The sequence below is a fragment of the Schistocerca americana genome, chromosome 3 (genome assembly GCF_021461395.2).
Source record: "Schistocerca americana isolate TAMUIC-IGC-003095 chromosome 3, iqSchAmer2.1, whole genome shotgun sequence".
Taxonomy (NCBI): Eukaryota; Metazoa; Arthropoda; class Insecta; order Orthoptera; family Acrididae; genus Schistocerca; species Schistocerca americana.
In genome coordinates this window covers 374,277,631-374,295,003 of record NC_060121.1, presented here as the reverse complement: position 1 = coordinate 374,295,003, position 17,373 = coordinate 374,277,631, and the positions used below count along the sequence as shown (strand labels likewise).

General features: G+C 37.5%; 1 protein-coding gene across 2 annotated transcripts in view; it reads left to right on the top strand.

Annotated features, from left to right (window-relative positions):
- The first annotated feature begins 1,677 nt into the window (after positions 1–1,677).
- The window catches only part of LOC124605798 (neuronal membrane glycoprotein M6-a), a 35,634-nt gene continuing 19,938 nt past the window's right edge, over positions 1,678–17,373 (top strand). Inside the window, exons 1-4 of one of the 2 annotated variants that reach the window (XM_047137695.1) lie at positions 1,678–2,193; positions 2,287–2,491; positions 11,133–11,292; positions 11,548–11,707. In XM_047137695.1, coding sequence (XP_046993651.1) covers positions 2,335–2,491; positions 11,133–11,292; positions 11,548–11,707 — 477 coding nt within the window. In that variant the 5' untranslated portion in view covers positions 1,678–2,193; positions 2,287–2,334. The remainder of the gene's footprint in view (positions 2,194–2,286; positions 2,492–11,132; positions 11,293–11,547; positions 11,708–17,373) is intronic. The other variant, XM_047137696.1, reaches the window with a different exon arrangement.

The window sequence follows — 17,373 nt, the reverse complement described above, 5'->3', positions numbered from 1 at the left end:
ATATGTGACAACACTGAAGAAACTTTAAGCTCGACTGAGTCGTGTTCGATCACATCGTCAAAAGCAGGATGTTTTGCTGTTGCACGACAATACACGGCCACATGCCAGTCAAAAAACCATGGAAGCGATCACAAAACTCTGATGGACAACACTGAAACACCCGCCTTACAGTCCTGACCTGGCTCCATGTGACTATCATTTCTTTGGGAAACTGGAAGACTCTCTTCGTGGAACAAGGTTTGAAGATGATGACTCCCTTGTGCACGCTGCCAAACAGTGGCTCCAACAGGTTGGTCCAGAATTTTACCATGCAGGTAGACAGGCGCTGGTTCCAAGATGTCGTAAGGCAGTTGAGAGGGATGAAAATTATGTGGAGAAATGAAAATATAGTTTCTAAAGGATGTATCTACACATCGTAAAACTTACAAACATGTAGAATAAAAGAGGGTTTTTACAAAAATAGTGTGCATTTCTTTTGGAGTGACCCTCATTATTAACTGTATCCCTTTGAGTGTGCAGCTATTTTGAGTTTTTAAGCTTAGTGATTGGGATGCCTTTGACATGAGTCATACTTACGTGTAGTCCCAGGCAGTTCGTGGCTGTTTGGTTTTTCTTGGTATGCACCAAGCTGCTGAGCTTATATAGGCATACATTTGTCAGTATTTGTAACTCTTTAATGTATTCCCTACATGATACGTGTTTATCTTACTCCAAGAATGCAACTAAAGTTTTTTTCTATCAAATAAGAATTCTTTTCGCTCCAGAGGAATTGTCTCATAACAGCACTGTGAAAAAAGGTATAAAGAAGTTCAGCAGTAGCTGTCAGTCACACAAGCCCTAAGTTTACGTAGCAAATAGTGGATTTGTGCCAACTTTGTGCATACACAGCTAATGTGAGTTTATTTCTGGATCCAGATGAAGGCCAAAAAGCGCAACTGAGGCACTACATTCAATATGGTTAGATAGGATGAAAATAATATTTTCATTTTTAGAGTGGTTAATTTGTAGTTCGTTTACTCTAAACCATGTACTTGATACCCTGAGTTGTTCTGCACTTTTAAGTTTCAGTGTGTCTGATGCCCTACCACTCTAACGAAAGTAATGTCATCTGCGTATAGTATGTATTTGCATAGCACCATATTGAGCAAATCGTTTACACGAATTGTGAAAAGCAAATACCTGGAATCTTGTGGGACACCTCATTTGGTACCCAGAGTATCTGATTTGTTTTTGTTAAAAATGTGCAGATTGCTTTCTCACATTAAGATAAAATGTAATCAGATATAATCCTTTCTCTATTAAAGAATTACAGTACAAGCAGCTTCCTGCTCATCTCTAGAGTTGTATTCCTTGGTCTTAATTTCTCAAAAATATGTATGACTCTTACGCATTTCAATAAATTCAGCAGTGAACACCCTAAAAATGGTGATGCGTATCGGACAATTCAGAATGGACAATTCAGAATTCACTGTGTGGGCGAAGTAGAGACACACTAGACTGAAGAAACTACTAACTCAAACACGTTTCGCGCGCCAGATATGCGGTGATTCACACTGTCTCCACTTCACACGCTCCAACTTGTGAGCAAACTGTTGCGCAAACATTTTGTCGCGTGGTGACCAACGTATTGTCGCTTCGATAACATAATCGATTTCTGTGCCGTGTCTCATACATAATGTATTGTCTTAAAAATTGAGTATTTTCATATCCTCATACTAATCAGAGTTACTGAGGGACTTCATGTCATACGTAAAAATAGAGGGACCAGCATCCTAAGTTATAGTGTCTAGTCTAGTCTAGTATGATTCAAGTGTTGCATTACTTTTGTAACTCCCGCTGAGTTGAGCTTCTTTTTTTACCCAACTTTTTCGAACGACAATAAAACAGAGTTCATGTGTCACGCACACCTGTTGTCGTTGTAGATTACAAGACGCGAAGACAAATTGCTGTCTCAGGGCGAACGTATATTTATACAATGTATTTGTCAAATAGTTGTTTCGTTGTATAAGTGCTGTCAGTTTAAAATGGCGCACCTTTGGAATTTTGGGCGTAGCATAGTGCTTGATGCCTGAAGTACTATCGGGGTGCAACCTGTTTTAATTTGGAACATATGCACCGTCGTTCTGTTTAGTAAACATCCTGTAAAACTAAATAATATACGGTACTGGGAACTGCAGTTGAGGGGAAAAATGGGTGAGTGTGATTTTTCCTTGAATGTTTAGATTGTGTGTTATGTGTGTTTTATCTAATCTTATCAATCGATTCTCTTAATGGGTGGTGGAGCAGTTCAGCCCTATGTCTAACTGAGTGATAAGTGTTTAATACTGGCTGAAAATGGGTCCTAGAAGAAAAACCAATGCACAGCGTGAAGAAACCCAAGCTCAGTTTATGCCCCTACGAAGACCGTCGGCATACTCACACGATAGTGTAGGAAGATTTTCAGAACATTTCTTGCATGATGACGTATCAGTGGGTGGATACAAAACAGCTAGTAAGTAGGTTATTGTTGCATCTTTATTTTCAGTATGTTCTCCAGTTAATTATGTGTGGTTAATACACTTGGCGCTGAAGCAGGAAAGATTGTCTTTGAGGAATAGATTGCAGTTTTTCACTTTCATTGAGCCTGAATTGCGCATTTGGCACGAACACTATTGATTCACAAATTGTCCAATTCAAATTCTTGCATATATGGAGTACACATCACATCTCATCCCATCATTAAAGTTTTTTATTTGGTCGTAAAGTACATTGACACTATCTATTCACATATTTTGAATGATGATCCACTGGTATTTGGGTAGACGTTTGGAAATTGGGTGGACTACATCCGGCTTTTAGTCTTCAGAGGGTTTTGCCACGATTCAAGTGACAGTTAATGGCATATTAAATGCTCCCTGTACAAAATTAAACATTACTAAGTGTTTATGATAACTGTGTGATGTATATAAGTTGAATACAAGTGGCATATAATGAAACAGGGTAATCACATTGGTAAAGTGCCTATGTTATGTTGTTTGAAACTGACAGATCGGATGAAAAGTATAAGTATGTTGAAATATTAGTATACTCGTGTTTGTAGCAAGCATTGTTGTGGAGTATTGCATATTTCTTCGTGACCGATAGTCTACTGTAAAGAAAGAATCTTCTCTCAAGTTCATGAGAAGTTAGCTTATTACATTATTATGAGAAGGATAGTTGCTACTCACCATATAGCGGAGATGCTTAGTCACAGATAGGCACAAGAAAAAGACTGCCACAAAATAAGCCAGAGGCTGTGGTCGTGTGTGTATGTGCGTGCGTGCGTGCGTGCGTCGTCAATTTTTGACAAAGGCCTTGTTGGCCAAAAGCTTTTTGTTGTGCCTATCTGCGAATCAGCATCTCTGCTATTGGTGAGTAGCAACTATCATTTTCATATTATTTTACATTAACTTCTTACACTGTTGTGGAAGATCAGCAGTATTTGTCTTGCTTTCTTGGCTGATGCAATGATATGTAATGGTGGATCAAATTGTAGAAGTAGGCCTAATTGTGAGAATTCAGGAGTAGGTGCTTTGTTATATGTACTTTTCATTCTGCACTTTTGATCAATTGTCTTTAACAACCCTTTCTAAAAACATGTAACATCACCTTTTGTCCTGATGTTGGTGGTGACGTGTCTTGCCGTGGACTATTAAACACCAAAAACATTGAGGAACGATCCTAGTCCATGCTTGATACACAGTTGCCTGTAACGCATGGTGATTTGCTCTAATTTGCTCTAATTGATGTTAAGAGAATTAGAGGGCTACATGAGCTCTCTTTTGACAACGAAGTGTTTTTAAAACCTTCGTGAGACAATGTGGGACTGCTGGGGTGACGCTTCTTGCTCAAGGTACAGCTGCAGTGTGCTTTAGATGAACAAACAGCTGCATAAAATTGGGCTGTACATACCTGTTCATACACTAGTGACAGATAATGGCAGACATATCAAGGACCCTGTTCCATCTGCATAAACATGTCCATGTCCGATAAGTTGGACTACCTGCCTGAACAATGCTCTGTTGACAAACAAGATATACCACCTTGTGCAGTTGTCAGTATACTCGTGCCTAAACTTTGACGAGCACCAGTGTGTACAACAACTTGTCAGTCCAATACTTCACATGTTCAGTGCGGTTTTTCCTGTGCTTTTACTAATATGTGTGTGATGTTGAGTATCGAGAGACGTATGTGTGAGGTGATGGCTTCTGCAACCCGTACCAAGAAGATAGTCCTGAATGCTACAGCTTCTCAAGAGTTATTGCATTGGGCTGATGTTCATCTGACTGTTCTTGTGGTAGTGGTTTTCTCTTATTCATGTTACTCACAGTAAACCGCGTACATGATAGCACAAAAAGTGACCACTGCCTATACTGCTTGAAACATACATTGTCACCATTGAATCTCACCTATCCTGTGTCGATTTCCACGTTAGTGGTCACTGCAAAGCTAAATTACATCCCAGTCATGGGAGACAGTATTTGATTCATCATCCTTCCTACACCATCTCCCTCCACCCCCCACCTACACACACACACACACACACACACACACACACACACACACACACACCAAAAGAAGCAGCTATTTCTAATTCTGGTTTTCCCAGGTATAAAATAAAACTGAAGCAAAAAAGGACTAAGGTAACACTAATTGATTTATAGCAAATACTTCACAGGATTCATTGCAACACTCTGTTTCCAACAATAATTGCCAAAGACTAATACATTGCTGAGATTTATAGGGGTACAGCTTTGAAATATAGAAAGGCCTTGACTGCAAAAAATTTTATTAAGTGTTATGCATTTCAAAATTTCATCACCATACTGTAGATTAAAATCAAACTTTAGTACAAAGCTCACAAAATTGGGAAATACGGAAGCGTCCAATCCCACCCGTCTGCTTTGACCCATGACGTCACAAATATGGCGGAAACAAAAACAAACACACACTCTTTCCACAAGAAGCCTAGTGACACTACCGGGACAAGCGCGGGAAATGGGGTGTTTTGGGTGGGGGGCAAACTGAATATAAACAAATTTAGACGCCTTGCGTAGCTACAACGTGTTAGTGAAGACAGCCATGCATGAATACCCACCCACCTCCCCAGGGGTCGTAACCCCTGCAACCCGTAGAAGATAAAGATGCTTCAGTGGCTGATTAGTGTTTTTTGTCTTTAAAAAAAAAAAAAAAAAAAAAAAAAAAAATCTCACGGGATAGAACGAACAGATCAGAAAAGTAAATAAAATAAGATAAAACAGAACTGGAGACAGCCACACTCAAACCGAACTCCGCGCCGTCATGACGTCACACACGACAACACCCTTACGTCACGGGTCAAAGCCGACGCGTGGGATCGGACGCTTCTGTCGACCCCAAAATTGAACACACAGACTGATTATAGTACATATCTCATCTCATGTTGGCATATTTGATAGTGCCATTGTTTATTCCTAGAGAACCACTTTGGCACTGGTTCTCTCCGAATAGATAAAGACAATGTCAGATATATCTACATGAGAGACATCTGTATTACATTCAGTCTGTGCACTCACTTTCGGTTGAAAAGCTTAGTAAAGAATTGTGCAATCAAAATCATTCTATATTTTAGAGTTGTGCCAAATCTGAGTAATCGCTTACCTCTATCGTGGATGTCTTTCTCCATCAAGTAGTGGAATTTGTAAAGCTTTCTTCAAAAATTGGTTGATAATATGTTACTGAGTAGCTACATAATTATTAAGTGAGAGATATGACGAAGCCAGATGTTTCAAATTTTAAACAAAATATTGCCAAAATAATAAATGACAACATTAATCAAAAAGGCAGACATTTTGGTTGTTTGGTAAAAAGAATGATACTCAGAGATGGCAGAATCACAATAAAAATGGTTTTACAAATAATTAAGATTCAGAATATAATTTTATTATTGTGTTACTTGCAAAGAATAATTTTTTAGAAACAACATTTCAAGCAAGTAATTGTTTTATGGTCACTATCAGTTTATTACAAATATCAAGTGGTGTTCACTAGTGTATAGTAGACAGCTGCACAGTTAGTAGCAGAGGTCTTGGAAAGACATATCATCCTCCCTTCAGTATGCAACAGTGAAATGTGCCATATGTGTATTAACTGATTTCCATCATTTCTAATGGGTGTTTATTTTTTGGTCACATAATAATGCCTCAGAACACCACCCTAAGTACTTGAAATTTTTTGTTGAAACTGTTGCAGTAATTTCCTTGATATGTAATTTTTTCATGAGTTTGTATGTGTTACCTATAGCTTCTCCCTTTGCATTTTTCGCAGTTGATGCTTGATATGTGTAGGCCTACCAAATATGCATCATAATACTTCTCGGAGATTCGTGTATTGTGCAGTAGTGTTTTTCTGACACTACCTGCAATTTTAATTTTTATAATAAAAAATTTGTTAAATGTGGCATAAACAAAACCATCAGGACATGTTACAGACCAGTCTGTTCCCTCAGCCTTTATTTTGTGTTAACATTTAGTGGCTTTGCCAACTTACAACCAGTTTGTCACCACATCAAGATTTCAGGGCAGGATACCTGTTGCTCAACTTTGTTTTAAATAAACGTAAATATTTGTTAATTATCTATTTGATACACATTGAAATTATTTATTGTGACTAACTTGCACATCCAACTTAGAAATTATCTTGTTTAATTAGTGTGTTGTTTGGTAATTTTATTAACTGGGACACTTCTTTAATGTTATACTTTGTATAACTGTAGGTTTGTTATATGTATTGTGTCAAGACATGGATATTAAACAAAAAGAGCAGGTGTACCTAAAATTTCACATTATTGTAGTAACAGCAGTGGAACGAAATTCGAAGTAGTTGTACACGCAAGAGGATAATCTTTTAATTATTACATTTAACAGTTCATTGAATGTTTTATATCATTTGACCCATTAAAGCTCATAAAGTTTGTACAGTGACAAAAACTAGTAGCCCTAGTGAAAATTTTCTGGTGGTGGTAGCAGTTGTTGTGGTGAAATGGCAACGGTGAAGCATTGTCAGTCTACTTTCATAATAAATGAAGAATCTTGTAGAACATACTCATAAACGTAATGATTTGAAGAGAACACTCCTTTAACCTTGATGGATAGAATACTCAGATATGATGATTTGATTGCAACCACACTGTTGGAGCCTGTTTTGCTACAGTTCATCTTGAAAGTTGTGGAGAGATTAAGCTTTTTATGGACAAATATGCAACACTTCTTCCATTTGATGGTGCAAGTCAAACCTTCAACCCTTCTATTCCTCCCCTCGGGGGCCCAGCCAGTAACAACTGGTTACAGACATGGGACTCCCATTGTTCCTGAGCTTTGGTTAGTGCTACCTATCCTCTAATCTCAGAACATGCGACCATTGTGGGGTTAACAGTAGAGTGCATACTTAAGAGGGCAGCAACCTCTGTGGCACTTGTTGCATCCTAGTTCTGTGGGGCTTACCTAGGCAGGCAGGGCTCTGCGTGGTTGGACATATATATTTCCAGCATCTCATGTTTCTTATGGCTCGTACTCAAACTCTTGACTGAAAGGGTGGACCATTTGGGTTACTGTAGTCAGATTCATGATGGTAGCGGTTCACATAGGTCAGGATATCAATGAAGATTGCATTGTTGCCGGTTCCTAGCAACAATTGTACAAGCATACAAGTGCTTTGTGTTTGAAGAAAGTGTATAGTCTGCAAATGGTCACTCGCTTGCTTATGTAGATTTTGTCACTTACCATCACAGTCAGTGACGACTACTTGCAACAAATGGAATAAGATTCACAAAATAACTTGCTATTATAACATTTAATGCCCGCGTTGGTACAACAGTCACAGCAGAGTGCTATACATGTCCATAATTGTAATTATGGAATAGATTTTTGGAATAATGCAGAAATCTGAAAGTACGCGAGCAACGCAAATGTGTGCCCAATCTGTATGGTGCCCACATGGCTATGGTGTGCCACAAAGTTTGGTGGAAATTGCCAAAGATGAACTGAAATATCTTGCCTAACTACACAGCCAAACGCATGGCTTTCAAAGGTACACAGATGTTCATAGCCAAGAAATTTGCTGTGTGAGCAGGCTCAATGCTGTTCTGTATGCCTCATGCTGCACTGCGATGTAGTTAACTGCCATTTTCCTCAGCAACATGAAAGGGGACAAATACACCTATTATGTCATATTTGGTGAGTTCTTGCCCGCTTGACACAGAGAGAGAGAGAGAGAGAGAGAGAGAGAGAGAGAGAGAACACACCGCGATTTTCACGTGGCTTCACCATGTAGATGCAGTGCTGTACCTCCTGGCTAACAGAATTGTTGACTTATTTTTGCATTTTTGCACATTGTTCTGTTGTCTGCTTTGTTGACTTCGTTGTTCTTCTTTTAATGTTTACTTGATATCCCAACTTGAATCCTCACTGTTTCCTTTACTGGTTAGGCATTTTTGTAGTATCTTACTCTCACAAGTAGAACACGATCAGTTTACAGGAATTTAAGGTGTAGGTCCCATGAATCATAACTGCAGTCTTCTGTAGTTTGAAGTTTGTCAAATGTTTACAGTGACATATAGCAGCTTGCTGATCATTTACATGATTTTTCTTTTATGTTAATTTTGAACTATACTTTCTTTCACTTGGTTGTCTTCTTCATTGTCTTGTGCCTTTATGCCACTTTGGCACAGGACATGCATAGTTATTAACAGATTAGGCATGGCTAATTTAAGGGGTGGCTGGGTGCCCTTCCTGTCACCACCACGTTACCCCATGGGACGGAATATGTATACCCCAGGTGTATGCATGTAGTGTTATTCCTTTGGAAATGAGCAGAAATTTTCTAAATATTTGCGTATTAGTGGATGTGGAAAACCATCTAGAAACCACATCCAACAACATCTAGCTGGGCAGTTCACTGCCAGCAAGATTTGATAGAGGGCTAACATACCTCCTCATGCTGCAAGCGGTGCTTTAACATGCATGATCAAACTGGCATCTTTCTTTCATGTTGTGATGCTTTGCATGTATTGAAAACTTGTTTGGCTTGCAGCTTTAGACATCCTGCAGCAGCCTGAAAGTGTTCCTGTAGTGTTAAATTGAAATTTGTTCACTATCTCACAAATGCTGCACGCTACTGAAATCTTCTGTTCAGATGTTTCAAACCAAGCTGCAGTGATTCCCTAAGTAGTTTCATTGTCAATTTCCATTTATGAATGCAGGCAGATTGTAGGCATATATACCCATCACTCCAACTTTTGTGACCCATGAATACTAAAAATCCTGTACATCTAAAATCACTTTTGTACTTTTAAAAATGCTACAGTTAACAAATACTGCAATTAACAAATTTCGACTATTGTTCATAAATGTTTGTCACTAGTTTTCTAGTGATCAGTTGAAGTTAGAAACCATAAACTGTAGATTGCATTAAGATACATTGATATATACCACCACCTTCCAGCTATTAGTGATTCAAAAATCTGATAAATAAAAACCAGGGTTGCATGGTTGCCGGATCCAGACAAGTTGGTATTAGACTGATACATCAAATGTCTTAATTGCAAAACGGGGTGCACAATGCTACAGCCAAAATTTTTGATCTCTTATCCAGTGATATAATACATCCGACAGACGGAAAAGAAAAATTTGGAAACAAACTGAAAAGGTTTCTTCTCGACAACTCCTATCCTGTAAGAGAATTTTAATTACTGTAATGTGTAAAAGTTGGTGGGTAGGAATTACTCTCATCGGACTTTTTTTAAGAAACTTGTAAATGATCAGCATGTAGCTATATTGTCAAAATAATTTGTGATGTGAATGTAAAATGAGCCATTCCACATAATTACAGCTTATTGTGCAAATGATTCATAGAACATGACACTACCTTGTGATTCTTGAAGTTTTCCCGGCAGAAATAATGTTCCATCATCTTTCGGGCGTGCACTCAGGACAGCGACAATTCTTCTTGCGATATTTCAGCTAGAAATATCCTTTCAATCCTCAGCAGCTTTGTATCACGTGACTCTCCGTATAAATAGGCACGCACAAACGCTATGAACTCAGTCTCTGACTCGCCTTGAAGATAGCTGGGAGGTTTCTAGCCGAAATATCGCAAGAAGAATTGTCGCTGTCCCGAGTGCACGCCCGAAAGATGATGGAACATGACACTACCTTGCTCACTCCATTTCTAACCAGAACTTTTCTCCAATTTATCTTTCTTACATGTTACATTAGCCCTTGTTCAACTTTCCTCTGGAATGCGTTTCTGCTATACATATTGGATACCCCCAGATCTTTCTTTCTTTGTGAATAGCCATTTTCTGTAGTTTCTCGTACTTTGCTACACCCTTTTTCCTACCACTTTTTGTTCTTAGTGGCTACCCTTTTAATTCCAAAAGATATGTTTTAGTGTAGCTCACTCCCTTGTGACCATTGTTCATATCAGGTATGTCACACAGTGGGTTCTTGAAATACAATAACAAATTTCAGATTCGATTCTCATTTTAAGACTGTGACTAAGTGGAATAACCAATAACATTCATTTATTTTCATATTAGAACAACATTCATGTATCTTCATAGTAGGAGGAAAGAAAGTAGTATTTGTTTTAAATTTAGTTAGGAAAGTTCTGTCAGAATGTAAATAGTTTACAATTAAAGGAAACCACTCACTGAATAGTAAAAGCATTTATTCATTGACAGGCAGGAAAAAAAGAATGAAAACTTTACTAGCTTTTTGATGAATCCTGTAATGAGCCAGAGTACATGTAGATATTCCCGTATGGACTTCTGCACACCTCTGCAGCTGCATTGTGCTTGTTTAGTCAGCACGATGTAGGTGTGTGTGTGTGTGTGTGTGTGTGTGTGTGTGTGTGTGTGTGTTTTAGTAGTCTCCTTTACTCTAAAACTATTTTAATTCTTTTTAGTTATTTCTAGATGTCAGAATTGTTTATAGATTGTTCCTGTTTTAATTTTTTGTCAGAGTGAAAATTGTCTTAATTTTAATTGAAATAAGAGCAAAATAGTTAAACATGACAACAGTTAGTGTTTCTACATGACCAAGGGTTATCTTCTCTTCAAAAAATTTGTGGTACAGGTGACAAGTGCCGTGATTGCATGACGCGCATCCCATATGCCACCCTCATTGCTACAATTATGTGCATTGTGGGAGTGGGTGTATTTTGTGGAACCATGTATCGTGGTGCGACGCTCAGCATCTTGATGTTCAATGAAGTCTTCCATCTTCGTCTTGGCTGGTAAGAAACTTAATTTTTGATAATACATGTGTCTATCAAACTGATAACTGGCACCTTAAAATGTGCAAGTATTAAATGTACCATTTTTAAATCAAATTTCGCAGCTCTTTTTGCTTTCATTTAATATGAATGTGAAGAAGTTACTGCTACAATTTTTTATGTTTGTTTTTGCTGTGCAAACATTTTTTTAAAAATATCGAGTAACTCCTTAATGTGCGCAGTATGTATGTTCTTAAATATTATTTTTGTGCATAGGTTAGAAGCAGTGCAGATGGTTTTTGTCATAATTGGAGCCAGCATGGGTGCCCTTGGGCTTATGATTTTGTTCGTTGGCTGTTTGGCAACTGGGACGACGAGACACAAAGTTTATCGTGCCTGGGGAGCACGTGTTGGGGGCCGAATCTCTTGTGCAGTGGTGAGCATGTTTGTCAGTTTCTTGTCTTTGTCATCAAAAGAAACAGTTCTAACACAAAAAAGTGTAACTCTGATACTCACTAGTGTAAGGAAAAGACACACTTCTTGCTTTCAATTTTTGTTTTTAAAGAAACATGAGAATAGACATGTACAGAGAAAGCAAGTCTGTGAGAGACTTGCTGTCCATTAATATGAGTAATTATAGGACACTGGACATAAACTGCAATGACATTACTACAGTGTGACCGAGCGAGGTGGCACATTGGACTTGCTTTTGGGAGGACAAAGGTTCAGATCCCTTCAAGCCATCCAGATTTAGATTTTCCATGGTTCCCTAAGTTGCTCTAGGCAGATACTGGGTCGTTACCTTTGAAAAGGATACAAATGATTCCCTTCCCCATCCTTTAGTAATCAGAGATTATGCACTGTCTTTAATGACCCGCTGTCGATGGGATATTAAACTCTAATCTTCCTTCCTTTCTTCCCTCCTTCCACTGTCGTGAAATATGCCTTTTGGTATTCTTCTGCTTATTATTATTATTATTGTTATTATTATTCTTTCTTAGTTTGGGTCATCTAAGGACCATGCACCAATTTCAATGCTTCCTTGTTTGTTATTCTTTCTTTTTCCTCCAGTATTCTTTCATCTTTTCACTATGTATTTATTTATTTATTTATTTTTTTTTTCTCATCTCGGACCATTTTGACCCTATCTTCTTCTCCCTCCTGCCTTGGAATCCTTGCATTTTTAACATTTTCCTCTTGAAAATCTCTCTTTCTGTTGCATCTTTTTCACTTACGTTGTTTCTTTCCAAATCTTTCCTAACTTCTTGAATCCAGGCTATTGTTGACTTCATGTCCCAAAGATATTTAAAAATCTGTTTGGTTAACCTGCTGCTGTTCATTCTGTATAAGTGTCCAAAAAACAGCATGGTGCCTCTTTAGTAGTGTTTCATTTATGTTTTCTATGTTGCGATAAACTTCTTCATTGCTTCTTATTTTCCATACCTCTGTTTTTTTGATGGTCCAAGTATTTTTCGAATGATTTTTTCTTTCTAGTGCTTCAAGTTTGTGTAATTTGTAGTTCAGTACTAAATATTCACTTGCATAAAGACATTCTGGTGTTACTACTGTGTTGTAGTTCTGTATCTTCAAATTTTTAGACAGACACCTTTTGTTGTAGACGTTCCTAGTTATTCCATTAGCTCTCTGCATTTTATGTACTCTTTCTTCTACAGCGAATTTTTCTAATCCATTTTCTTGGATAATTTCTCCCAAATATTTAAATTTATTTACCCTCTTTATCTGGCCAATATCTGTTGCCTAGGGGTTCCAGAGTATTTTTTATATTTGTCATAAATTTTCTTTTTTCTGCAGATATTCTTAAACCTGCTTTGTTGGCTATTTCTTCTAAGAGGTTGATTTGTATTCTAGCATTTGTTAAGTTTTTAGAAAGAATGGCAAAATCATACGCAAATGCTAAACATTGAATTACAATACCTCTGTTTTTAGTTTCGCCGATGACATTGTAATTCTGTCAGAGACAGCAAAGGACTTGGAAGAGCAGTTGAACGGAATGGACAGTGTCTTGAAAGGAGGATATAAGATGAACATCAACAAAAGCAAAACAAAGATAATGGAATGTAGTCGAATTAAGTCGCGTGATGCTGAGGGAATTAGGTTAGGAAATGAGACACTTAAAGTCATAAAGGAGTTTTGCTATTTGGGGGGCAAAATAACTGATGATAGTCGAAGTAGAGAGGATATAAAATGTAGACTGGCAATAACAAGGAAAGCGTTTCTGAAGAAGAAAAATTTGTTAACATCGAGTATAGATTTAAGAGTTAGGAAGTCGTTTCTGAAAGTATTTTTAGGGAGTGTAGCCATGTATGGAAGTGAAACATGGACGATAAATAGTTTGGACAAGAAGAGAATAGAAGCATTCGAAATGTGGTGCTACAGAAGACTGCTGAAGATTAGATGGGTAGATCACATAACTAATGAGGAGGTATTGAATAGAATTGGGGAGGAGAGGAGTTCGTGGCACAACTTCACTAGAAGAAGGGATCGGTTAGTAGGACACGTTCTGCGGCATCAAGGGATCACCAATTTAATGGTGGAGGGAAGTGTGGAGGGTAAAAATCGTAGGAGGAGGCCAAGAGATGAATACACTATACAGATTCAGAAGGATGTAGGTTGCAGTAAGTACTGGGAGATGAAGAAGCTTGCACAGGATAGAGTAGCATGGAGAGCTGCATCAAACCAATCTCAGCACTGAAGACGACGACAACAACAACAACAACTGTTTTTAGTTCTCAATCTCATTGGAGGTAGCTTCTGTTCTTTTAGTTTTTGTTTCCATTCTCTTACTGTTTTCTTTAGTATGCAGTTAAAGAAGAGTGGAGACAGGCCATCACCTTGCCTTACACCTGTTTTTGTGTTGAATGTCATTGATATTTCATCCCGAAACTTTACTTTTGATTTGGTGTCCGTGAGCATTTCACGAATAAGGTTTGCTAATTTAGATTTGATGCCAAATTCTCTGATCACTTTATCCAGTGTTTCCCTACCAACAGTCAAATGCCTTTTTAAAATCTAGAAATGTTACAACTATATCTTTGGAGTTTGTAAGTCTGTGACTAATTATGGACCATAGGTTGAAAATCTGTTATGAGCAAGATCTCCCCTTCCTAAAGCCACTCTGATATTCTCCCAAATGGCTATCAAGTGTTTCTTCTACCTTGTTTATTAATATTGTTGAAAATATTTTATAACCCACTGGCAACAAAGATGTACCTCAGATATACCTCTGTAGTTATTTACATTTTGCTTATCACCTTTCTTGTGCAGGGTATGGATGAGAGCCACTTTCCAGTCTTCTGCTATCATTTCTGTTTCCCATATTTCTTCAAACATGAGCTGAAGGTTAGTTACAATTTTCGGTTGAGACCATTTAATAAGTTCAGCTGTAATAGAGTCTTCTCCGCAGCTTTGTTGTTTTTCAGGGTACTTATTGCTTTTTTAATTTCCTCAGCTGTAGATGGTGGATCTGCCTTCTGTATTTTCATGGAGATCTGGAAATTCTAGCTTACAGTTTGGTTCTTCACAGTTCAATAATTTTTCAAATTACTTTCGTAGCATTTCACAATTCTTGCTGTTGCTTAGGCCTACTTTACCATTATCATTTGTGAAGCAAATACTTGGAGCTTGGTAACCTTTTAGATGACTTTTAAACATCTGATAGAAATTCCGGGAGTTATGTTTTACAAAGTTGTTTTGTATGTCAAGAAGTGATTTCTCAAAAGATCTTTTAGCTCTCTTTATTATTCTTTTTGTTTCTTTCCTTTGCATTCCACAATTCATCATGGTATTCGGGCTTTCCAGAACATTTCCATTTCTTCCACTGTTTTGTTCTTTCTGTAACTGCTTCTTCACAGATTTCATTCCACCAGACTTTCCACTTAATTTTTGTTGTTCCAAATAAAATTTTTGGTGCCCTGTTGATTTCTTTCGATATTTCTTCCCACTTCCCTGATTTAGTTACTTTAATTTCTTCATGAAAATTTTTTATCACCTCTTTGATGATGTTGTGTGTGTCTGTATCATATTTAATTAATTTTTGCTATCTCTCTTAGTTTTTATTGGAGGGAAGTTTATTTCATCTTAGTCAGGTAATGATCAGAATCAAATTCCCTGTTTCTTGCTACTTTTACATTCATGATTTCTTTAAAATTGCATTTAGAAATCGCCACGTGATCTAACTGGAACTCCCCTAGCGACATATTTGGAGAGATCCATGTTTTTGCCTTTCTTGGTAATTTTTTGAAGAAGGTTGACATTACCTTTAACTGAAATGTTCTGCAAAGACTGCTTAGCCTTGTGCCATTTTTGTTTGTTCTTTTATGGGCTGGATAATATCCTACTATTTTTGAAATGATTTTTCCGTCTCTATTTGTGCATTAAAATCCCCCATAAGTATAACATATTTTGATTTTGGAATTTTTGATATGTCTTCTTCTAGAAGTTCCCAGAATGCTTCTGCTTTACTCGGATTTTTCTTATTGTCATCATTGATTGGAGCCTGAAAATTAACAAAGGTATACTGTTTATTTTTGCATTTAACTGTGAGAAGAGATAGTCTTTCTGAACTGGATTTGAATTCTGTAATGTTATCTACTAAATTTTTATGAACATAGAAAGTGGTACCAAGTATTGGCATGCCTTTCATGATATTTATTGCTGGTTTACCCTTAAAAATTCTATGGTTTTTGGTTTCTGTAACATTTTCATCCAAAAATCTTGTTTCTTGAACTGCTAAAATTTGTATTTCATGCTTATCTAAGAGAATTTCAAGTTCTTTCTGTTTACCAATTTTTAGTAATGAGTTAACGTTCAAGGTGCCTGCAAAGAATTTCCTTTTGAACTTCAGTTTGGAAGAATACCAAGATTGCTCCAACTCATCCTTAATGCAGATGTTGGGACTCCCCAGAACTTTGTCCTGATGTGTTGCGTAAAGCAATAGTGGATTCCTCTTTCGAGTTACCAGCTGGGATAGTGCTTCTTTCTAGCAGCCTTTCCAGCCTGCAATTGAAATTGTACAATGTACATGGTAGGAAATAAATTCCAAGGTAAGATCGGATAGCTAGACTGAAATGATTATTTTTCATGGTTTTCTCCATTTTGTTCTTCCACTCTCTCTGCTGTTGGGAGTTAGGATTCGTCTTCCGCCCTTGAGACCATTGACTGGGCTTCATCTGTAGCCCTAGGCAGGGGCCGTCACAGGGTGCTACCATCCAGAGCCAGATGGACGCAGGTTTTTTTTACGAGGTGTTACTCCTCCCCCCTCCCCCTCCCCCTCCTCCTTCCTCATCACTTGTGAGATGAGGCCCCAGGCTTGGGACTGGCAGTGCGGAGTTATTGTTATTATTATTATTATTATTATTATTATTATTATTATTATTATTACTATTACTATTTTAATATTGTGCGTTGCTATTCAGTTCGAAAACTTTTAATAGTTTGAAGGTAGGTATGTATGTATTGAATCTATAGTTCTCTGTTGATTATATAGAAAGGAAGTTGTAAAACGTTGAGAGGCAGAGATTTCATTATATGTGCATATAGAGAACAAGCTTTTGCAGTTTGCCATGTCAAGTGTGCCTAGAGAACAAGCTTTTGCAATTAGCCATCTGAAGTGTGCCTGTTGGTATGCTTGCACTTCTAATTTTTCAAAGATTTTAATATTGCTCTTACATGATAATTTGTATGTAGCTATGCAGTTTCAAAAACTTTCAATAGTGTGGAGGGTAGGTATGGAATCTGTAGCTCTCTATTGGTATAGAAAGAAGCTTGTATAATATTGAGACACAGAGAATTCACTATAAGTGCATGTATATAACAAGCTTCTTTAGTTAGTTATGTTGAATGCTTATTCTTATATGCTTCTGTGAAGGCTCTAATTGTCCTATAGAAGAAGTTACCTGTATGAGTAGATTTTATTCTTATCACTTACATTCTGTTATTTTCTGAAAAAGTGAGCTATTTAGATGTCGAGTACATGATTTCACATTGAGAGTAATTAAATACACTCCTGGAAATTGAAATAAGAACACCGTGAATTCATTGTCCCAGGAAGGGGAAACTTTATTGACACATTCCTGGGGTCAG